General features: G+C 43.7%; 1 protein-coding gene across 1 annotated transcript; it reads right to left on the bottom strand.

Annotated features, from left to right (window-relative positions):
• Positions 1-352: 352 nt before the first annotated feature.
• Positions 353-9,112, bottom strand: rnd3a (Rho family GTPase 3a). Its single transcript, XM_046840554.1, has 5 exons — positions 8,863-9,112; positions 8,662-8,749; positions 4,256-4,365; positions 2,696-2,830; positions 353-2,236 (listed from the first exon to the last, which is right to left on the bottom strand). The coding sequence occupies exons 1-5, from the start codon at positions 9,010-9,012 to the stop codon at positions 1,988-1,990; spliced, it is 732 nt and encodes a 243-aa protein (XP_046696510.1). The 5' UTR covers positions 9,013-9,112; the 3' UTR covers positions 353-1,987.
• Positions 9,113-9,630: the final 518 nt, after the last annotated feature.

Genomic DNA, 9,630 nt, shown 5'->3' with positions numbered 1-9,630 from the left:
TGAGCCTGGTTCCTCTCAAGGTTTCTCCAGCGAGTGCTTCTCTCATTCTCATCACTATCACCTCTGGCCTGCCTACTGAGGCTAAAATAAATAAATAAGCATAATAAATATCCAGTATTTCTAAGTGCGGTACACATGTAATTGAATAAAACATTGGAATCTGTACAGCATATAAGCTTTTTCCTTCTGTAACTATGGGATGTGGACTCCGGTTCCCAGCCTGACAAACATACCGTACGCCTCCCATGAGTTATTGCTCAAGGTCACATGTTTACAAGCCTGGATTTGTCTCCACAGTCACCTGATATCATGGGAGCCTTTGTCAACATCCTCAACCAATAAACAGAAAAACAAAGCAGTCATCATTTTCTATCAAAATGCTTTTAATTCGGTTTGGTTTTTTTTACATTTTAAACATTTCAATAAATATTAACACAAAAAGCTTAGTTTTAGAGCACAAAAAATACAAAATAAAAAGGTCAGACATTAATACTGTATGTGAAAGGACATGAAAGTAATGGAAGGTTTTAAATTAATGGAAATGTATTTGTAGAAAAGGTTTGACTCAAAGTGCAACTACTGACCTGCAACTGGTCAAAAAAAAAATAATTATAATAAATCAAACGATCGGGTTTTGACTGGGTGTGCACTTACTCTCTTTCTGTAGCTCCCAGAGAGAAGCTCATGCCTTTTAGACCCTTCATCTCTCACCTCCATCGCCACTAGTGGATGATCTGCATAGTGTAACGCCAAATCTGACTAAACCCAGAGAAAGTTCATCGGCTTGGTTTCATGCAAGTAATCATTTAAGCCATATTTAATAAACAATGATCCACCAAGGTGTATTATGGGTAAGCCAGTAAACCAAATAAGTGTTTGGTAAACTTTCTGTTAAAAGCAATAAAAGAAATGTTGTGCTATTACAGGAAATGATCAATAACTTGATTATTTTCTAATATCCGCATGTAGTTTCTTTTAAACAACCCTTTGAAGTGATCTAACAGCCTCATCATAGCTTTGATCCGTTTATGGTTAACATTTAAACACTTCCGGTCGCCACGTTCATTCTAACTGCTGTACAGTCGTTCCTTCACCGGTCCCTTCTCAAGAAAAACCCACAGGGAAATCGCCAAAAGCACAAACAACTCTGTTCTGAAAACTTACTGCTGCACCGGAGACCCATTCAATAAACCAGCGCTAAACATCACTCCACCTACAAAGTGGCTACTGGTCTGAAGTTCAGAGTGAGAACCATGAGACTGCTCTTAGGAATTTTATCAGTCATTTAAAATACTCAACTCAAACATCACTCACTGGGCAGCTGTCCAACGCCACGTGAACTGGACGTGAAATAGAAAATGTGATCTGTTTTTGATAAACCGAAGAAGTGGAGTATCCATAGTGACCGCACGTGCTGAAGAATTCTAGCTGAGCTCAGCAATAAAAGCATCTGAATAAGCAGCCATGCAAAAAGAGAAGCAAATCAAAAGCACAGTGATTCTTCTGCTCCATTTTTAGCTACCTTCCTCAAACACACTTGTTCCCCTCTCTCTCTCTCTCTCTCTCTCTCTCTCCTCAACGTGGCCTTTCATTTAAGTCAAATAAAACAATGTAAAGAAAAGCTGTCATTTCATCCTCATTTTCTGCTGAAGCTACAAGTTCTGTTTCACTTCCCGTCAGGAAGCGCGTTTCTGTTTAGGATCCAGAAAAAGCATGGCCTCTTGTTGGCTTTGAGGGAGCGCGCTTCCTCTGAGGGGACGTGGTGAGTTATGGGGGAAGGGGGTGAGGTATGGCTTCAGGACGCTTTCCTCTTGCTGTCAGGTTACAGGAAGTGGAACGGTTGCATACGGCGTTGCGAGGAAAGAGTTTCCGTCTCACCGCGCTCCTTTTACACTTTTTTTTAATTCTCTCGCTCGTATAGTCATCCCCGTTCTCCCGATGTTTTCTCCGCCCGCGTGTCCCAGAATGCCTTGCTCACAAGACAAGATCACATGACCGTGCAGCTTTTGGCTTTGTCCTTGCGGAAGTCCGTCGCCACGGCGGCCAGATCGGGCCTGCCGGGCATGTGTGAGACGCGCTTGGCCGAGCGCGTGGATTTGTTGCGCTTGACGGTTTTGTTGCTCTTGTTGACGCATGCGAGTGTGGCCACGTGGAAAATGTCCCGCACGCTGTTCTCCGACTGCAGCGCCGAACACTCGATGTACGGAGCAGAGATCTGTTTAGCCATGGAGGAACCCTGAAAGAGAACGCCCAGAACAGTTATTAATGAGCTCGCTAAGCCCTTAAATCCACATATTCACTGTTGATCCAGAGGTAATATTTCCACCATTTCAGCCTTGAGGTTACATCGACACTATAAATCGTCAGGAGGGAAATTCTTAATTCAAGTCTGAAATAGTCGATGTCTGAGCGTTTGATCTCGGATCAACCTTGGCTCGTTCACTCCAAACCCGATTAAACACGGCGTACTCGATTTCACGCGCGGCTTTTCATCTGACATCTTGAAGTTGCGATTTTCGGCATAGTAATTACTTTCGAAATGACTTATCATGTGCCAAAAATGACATGATCGTGTAATTAAGGATGCAGAGACTATCTTCGTTGAAAAAAGCACCGTTACAGGGGGGAGGGGAAAAAAAGGGGGGATTTCATATATTGTCTTCCGTATGTTCGCCGCTGTGGCACCCGGACTCACCTGATCGTAGGACACTGGCATCTGTCTGTGATTGGACAGCTCCACTAAGGTGCTGAGGTCCGTTCTCAGGTCCGACTTGCAGCCCACAAGCAGCATCTTCGTGTTGGGGCAGAACTCCTGGATCTCTCCTTTCCACTAATGGAGAGAGGACAGAGTAAACAGTAAGCTCTACAGAAACCCTTCGAATGCATTTTCCCAGAGCTTCATTACAATTTGTTTTCCACTTTATTTGAACCCACTCTTGCTTGATTAGACATTCCTGTCTCTCACTAGGCAGCTCTCAAACCCTTCACTGGTCTCTCTCTTGATCCGTCTCTGCTTTCAGTCTCAAAAGGTGAAACGCATTCCTTTCTCCAACAGAGCACAGAACAAGCTGGTGTGTGTACATGTGCGTGTGGCTCCACGAAACCGGAGGGCGAAAATATCCGATAATGCAATGCTGCAGCATTTCTCTCTACTGTGGCTGCCAGGATCCGGTTTACTAGGACACACACTGCCGATTGTTCCCTCAGGAACATGAGCACCTTGTTTTCTCGCTTTCCCATGATCCTTGGGCACTGCCATTTCGCTCAGGCCCGGGATCGGTTTCCCCTTCAGGTTAAAACATTTTCAGGATGAAATTTAGTGGCAGCTTTTAAACCTCATGACCGAGCAACAGGTCACATCCGATAGTCCGATTACTTCTAGCGCGAATTAGTGACTATCGCCACACACACACACACACACACACACACACACACACACACACACACACACACACACACACACACACACACACACACACACACCGGTCCGACCTGCTCTTGTTTATCTTGCTGTCATTCTCCAGACTTGTTGGAGGAAGGTTGTTTGGTTATGCTGGTCTGCTTTTCACATCCCTGCTCCAGGGTTTTACTGGGATTAGGTGTCCCCCTGTTGGACTTTTTGCAGTTACATACTTTCCCAGTGTCAGGGTTCTTTCTAACATCGCTCAGGTTGAGCAGCAAGAGAAACTAACACACCCACACGGACAGTTAACATTCGGAACATCTATTTATATTATATATAAATATTATATTAAATTATTTATATTTCTGCAGATTCCACAAAGTAAAATCTAAGGCTTATTTAAGAACGTTAACCAAACCCAAAACTTTTTTTCCGGGCCGAGTATCGCTAAATTTGCACTTCCCCATAAAATCCGTTTTTACCTTTGTGGTACGGCCCGCGGGAGATTCGCGCCAATGACAGAAAGCTGATTGGCTGTTGCATGTTTGTCTCCTTTGTAGTTGTAATACAGCGAGTTAGATTATAACTAGCGACAGAACGAACTACAAACAAACATTCTAAAGTGCTGCGGGATTTTAATGAGCGTTAGAGTTAAATTTACGAAGACGTTGAAAAAATTAAGACCTGTTTAAAAAGATTTAAGACCCAGAACAGTGAATGTACGACTTTAAGGCCTAAATCATTTTTAAAGACTTTTCAGACCCTGTAGAAACCTTGTATTAACCCCCCCCAAAAAAATACAAATAATAATTCATGGTTGTGTAAACATTGTTAAATGTTATTCGCACACACCTTTTTAAGGACACTGTCCAGCGTCTCCGGGCGGCTGATGTCGAAGCAGATGATGACTGCATCCGAGTCGGGGTATGACAGCGGCCTCACGTTATCGTAGTACGGTGAACCTGGGAGGCAAAAGAGGACACAAAGCTGAGGCGACACGTGCGCACACAAACTTACATTTCAGTTATAACCACATATACACCACTTTTGTTGTTTTTTCACTTTGTATTTAGCATATGCAACATGCTAAATGAACAAACCCCAGGTTTCTGTCTAATGAAATAAAGCGGCTTGGAAAAGTTTCAGCGAGATCCGTGTTCAGGGGCTGCGCCTCATTAAAACCCTCTGGATTTAGAGGTTTTCTGCTTCCCACATGTACAGCTCTCAGCCAGGAATCTGGAGAATTTTGGTTTTGTGTCCGGTGTGACACATGGGAGGTCTGTTCGCAACCCAAACACATGGGGGATGGGGTGGTGGAAGCAAGCACGAGGAGTGTGATCAATAACAGTTTGGAAAGGGAAGCTGTTTTATCACAGCCTCCGAAGCTCCACCCACAGGATATGGACTCTGATAATCTTTTTTGTACACGTTTCTGGCAACAAGCTTGAGAATCTGGTAGGCTGCGATCTGAGAGGTTTTCTGCACTTCTGTGGGCTTGTTTTCAGCATGAACGCTCAAAGTTTTCACAAATTCGTTTTGTTTGAACTATTGAATAAAACTGGCCCATTTCAAATTAGAAAATGATCGAACACATTGTGACAAAGCACGGAAAGAGGAGAAAAACCCGACAAAACTACCAGCACACCTCTTAAATATTTTCCCCATTCCTTCTGAAAGCTTTTCTAATCTCTGTAAACCTCAGGCATTCTTCTAGTGTCTACAAACAGGAGTCAGGAAACAGCATGGTCCACCTTTAGGTGATGATCTCAGGAGAAGCATTTGTAGATTGATTTCTGTTCAACATTTTTTTTTTTTTATTTGTGTACAATCAATAATCTTTACTCTGTAAGGAGAATGTGAAGCTGCTTTGGGTTCTGATGTAACCCAGACCAGCTTCACATTAGCAAAGTTCATGTTTATGGTGGATTTGCATTAAAATGCGACCTTTTGGCGACTTGCCGGTGTAGAGGAAATCCCTTAGCTCCCAACACTCACTGAGGCATTTCATTAACTCACATTACAGCTAGCCTCAGGACACACACCTCTCTCCTCATTCTCTCTCTCTCTCTCTCTCACACACACACGACCATATATAACCATCTTGCTCACACATGGAACCCTTCTCATCCTCCAGCTCTCAGTCTTCTTTCTGAGGAATGTCCAGCTGCTCTGCGTATGAGTGTGTTTACAAAAGTGTATATATAGCTGACCAGGGTGCCATACACACACCTGTGGTCGATCACACTGAACACATGTATTTCCATTCCAAAAGTATGTAACTGTCTTTTAGAGTGGAAAAGTAAACTTCAATCTGAAATTCTGATGAAACATGTACAAGGAAAGAAAAAAAAAAAAAGAGGAGAGAAAGGAATTCGTTGGAACGCCACAATTATGCAGGAGCAGCTCCAATCCGATTTCCGTTCAGGATAATAAGATATGAATCCTCTCGACGGAAATAAGCATTCATATGACTCTCGAGCTTCCCCGAGCTTATTTTGACAATGAGCTCTTTGTGGCAACCTTTCATCTGTGGAATGTAAGGCATGAAGCTCTGGATCAGACTCCTGAGCTCAGAGATGTGAGGAACAGGAACAGGAAAACGCCTGTCTGTTTATCTTCTATTAGGTTTTTTTGTGGGTGGTGGTGGTGGGTTTAGACACACATTATGTCTCCTCATTCTTTTACAAAAGTAAATGCCCAGCCATTTGAGAGTTCTAGGTAGCAGGTCATGTGACATTTACCCAAGAATGCTGGACCAAGTTCTCAAAGCAGCAATCATTCCAGTTCAGATCCTGTGAGAGCAGTCATGGCAATTAAAGTGCAAATTAAACTGCCGTCTAAAAACATCCTCCGACACTCTTCCTGAAAGGCAGGGATCCAGACGGAGCAGTTATAAGGAGAGTGTTAGGCCGCGTACGCAGGAGAGTCAAATGGCTGTGTTTAAAAGCCTTAATGAGGACCATACTGCCCGCTTGAGCTCATTATCTGGCCCTCAGATAACGGAGAGACAAAAGGCACCTCAGTACCTGAATCAGCAGGATGTGTGTGTGTGTGTGTGTGTGTGTGTGTGTATTGATTAGTGCTTGCTGCTGGAGAGGTTCGCGTCAAAGTCCGGACGTTTAGCCCCTGATCTTTTGGACAGTAGGGGTTCACACCCTTAATCAATAAGGGGCTTAGAAGAAGCTCAGAGGGAGCAGATTCAGTAGAGAGGCAACTGTTAGGCCTGCAGGGGGCATTCGGAAATCACAGGGTGCTGAGGTCAGTCTCTAACCTCTGATAAGAACAAAACACAAGAACTGCTTTATACTCGGAGGATGCTGGGGGTGGCGGGGGTTCAGTTGGCTTAAACAATATCAGGCCTGACGCAAAAGTTTGTATAACATTTCTGCACAAAATCACGACAAGCTCACCGATGTAGAGACTCTGCTCTACAAGCAGTCTCTCCTCAGACTCGAGGGGAAAAAAAAAAAAAAAAGAAGCAAATGTCTGTACTCCAGTATAAAAGTACACGCGAGTCAAAAGAAGGAAGAGCAGGCACGAGCTGGAGTAAATGGGACAAACAACCATGCAACAGTTCAATTCAGCCTCTTTATCATTACGTACAATCGGGAAATGTCTCACGACGGAACCCAATACAACAGCAGTCATGAGAGGACAATTTTACTTCTCATGTAATGCTGAAAAGCTGTTCTTTATCTGGGTCTGTTGGGGGGGGGAAACCCCTATAAATGTCCAGCTTGTTCCAGAGAACTGCTAAACTCTTGATTTGTCAGATGGTGAGTAACATTCTAACAATGTTATGATGAGAGGGTGACTGTTTATAGCCATTATAACAAGTTATAAACCGGAGCCGGCCTGCACAAAGACTGAAGTCTCACCATTGCAGTTTATTTGCCGTTCCGTCAAAATCCTGAGTCACTGAAGATCTAAATATACTTGTCGTACTGATTTAAAATTGCGTCATCTCGATCCTCCTGATCATCAACACGGTCGCAAGTGCGTGTCTGTCGCCTCTCCGTACTAACAGCACACTGATGACGTGAAAGCTACATGTACACTGGGCCTAGACAGGGGTATTAGTTCAAGCAAATACCTACAATTACACCTTGAAAACAACTCAATCCCACACACACACAAGTTGCAAAAGCATTTCATGGCAAATTCCAGTTATTTCCTCTTTGGAAGAGAAGCGGGTCTGCGGGAACGAGGTAATTGCTTACAGACCGCGGGATCAAACTCGCTTCCCAAACCATAGACACTGAGCCTGGCGCCTCCCAGGTAGCTCGGCCTCACCACAAATAAATCCACACACCCTGGGAACACACACACACGCATCCCATTACTACGGCTGTGTGGATTTAAGGGCAAGCCAAAGCGATTCTCATGAGACGGGTATTTTTCACACTCGCTCCCAAGTGCTGCAGGTTTCACTCTTCACGCTCTCCCTAATGAGCGAGTCGGCATGGTCGGGTCCTTGTCGTCCTTAGACAAAAGGGTGTGGTGGGATCGCGTGTGTGTGTGTGTTTGCACGGCGGGTGTGTGAGGATCAGCTGTTCCCGCTTTTGTGTAACCGAGCGTCCTAAAGACGAGCACTTTTCTGGAGGAACACAAGCACACGTTAAAAGCACAAGCAGAACGTTGAGAAAAGCTAAAACGTGAGGCCAAAGCCGTGTACAGAAGTCGTACAATCGTCACTCGGGCAGTTGGATTAAAAAAAATAATAATAATCTATACATATATAGCAGGTCGATTCACTGGTGATTAACCAGGACGACTACGCTGGAGGGGTCAGAGGAGACCCTTCACTCCGACCAAACAAGTGTGACACAGTGCCAGCAGTCGTGCCTCGGACATGTCCAGACACGACGGGGAAACCAGGTTATCGGGGTCAAACGCTTCAGGTCCTCCTTTAATACCAAGATACCCATAAACACCACGCGATCCATAACAGTTACCTCATAGCGAATTTATAGAGGGAAAATTTGGTGTATACACGTGTGTTAATGGTACTTTTTAAACCAGAAAATGGGTTTGGGAGGACAAGTGTATTTAAAAATAATAATAATAACTGTTGCGTAAATATTGGCACCCGCTCATTTTTTTCTGGAAGGTTCCTGAAAGGTATTGGGTGCGACTTGAAGGAAACTCTGAACAACAATATTAACAGTTTAGTGTTATTTAGGGTGTGTGTGTGTGTGAGAGAGACAGAGTAAAATATATATTGTTTTTATATTATATGTTATTAGGTGAACTCTTACCTGAGGTGTCCCACAGGCTGAGCTCAATCCTCTGAGTGTCAATCTCAAAACTCGCTGTGTAATTCTCAAACACGGTGGGAACATAGTTCTACACACACAAAAAACACAATACAAACAATAAATCAACGTTTCATTTCATTTTTTTAACGCGTAGGCTTTTATAACATGGTTAAAAAACTCTCTCTTTATTCATTTACTCACCTCAGGGAAACAGTCCTTAGCAAACACATGAAGTAAAGCAGTCTTTCCACACTGACTGTCTCCCACCACTACTATTTTACACTTCACGTTCTGACTCGCGTCCATTCCTGCCTGACAGAACGATTTCTGGCACGACCTTCTTTCCTTCATTTGTTAATTTTTATTTAATCGGAATTTAAGCAAAACAAAAAATCCCTCGAAGCGCCACAAACATCCACTGTCTCTCAAACTCTGCTTCTGAACTCGGTTCATGCGCTAGCAAGACTTTATATAACCCCCCTCCCGACCAATCACAGTGTCCGGAGAAGGGTTCTGTCCCCGCCCTGTTTTTTATGCGTGCTGCGCGTGGATGCAGGCGCTTTCGAGACCGCGCAGGCGTACTGCGTTAATACGGAAAGCCAAAAGTAACAAAACTTTTTTTTTTTTTTTTGCATTTTCAGTTCCATATTTTGTCTTTAAAATATCATTTCTGGATATTCTAGCTTTCAAATATACAGGGCTCAAATTTAGGGCTATCTGCATATTTATCATATCCGTCCCATACATGTGCTTAAAAATCCAGTCCACCCAGCTGCCAAAACCTGAGCTTTATGGGGGTCGAATGGTGTCACCAACTCTTAGGGTAGGAGGTAAGAGGTAGGTATACATCAAGACGCTCTTCTGTTTTGACATCAAGGTCCCTTAAATGTCCGAACAGCTGAGTCACTGGTGCGTGAAGACCTACCATTTGTTGTATTACTTAAACTAGCACTAATTTTTCCCCTTTTT

This window comes from Silurus meridionalis, chromosome 26, assembly GCF_014805685.1.
Source record: "Silurus meridionalis isolate SWU-2019-XX chromosome 26, ASM1480568v1, whole genome shotgun sequence".
Classification (NCBI taxonomy): domain Eukaryota; kingdom Metazoa; phylum Chordata; class Actinopteri; order Siluriformes; family Siluridae; genus Silurus; species Silurus meridionalis.
Note: the sequence above shows the minus strand (reverse complement) of the source record. Positions and strands in the feature narration are given on the sequence as shown.

What these genes read in the sequence shown, in the direction of transcription:
- rnd3a (XM_046840554.1), bottom strand. Translation starts at nt 9,012, where the DNA reads ATGAAGGAAAGAAGGTCGTGCCAGAAATCGTTCTGTCAGGCAGGAATG. An exon ending in TGGACAGTGTCCTTAAAAAG is followed by an intron (nt 2,831 to 4,255) that starts GTGTGTGCGAAT and finishes TCTCTCCATTAG; the next exon opens with TGGAAAGGAGAGATCCAGGA. An exon ending in TGCCAGTGTCCTACGATCAG is followed by an intron (nt 2,237 to 2,695) that starts GTGAGTCCGGGT and finishes GTTCTCTTTCAG; the next exon opens with GGTTCCTCCATGGCTAAACA.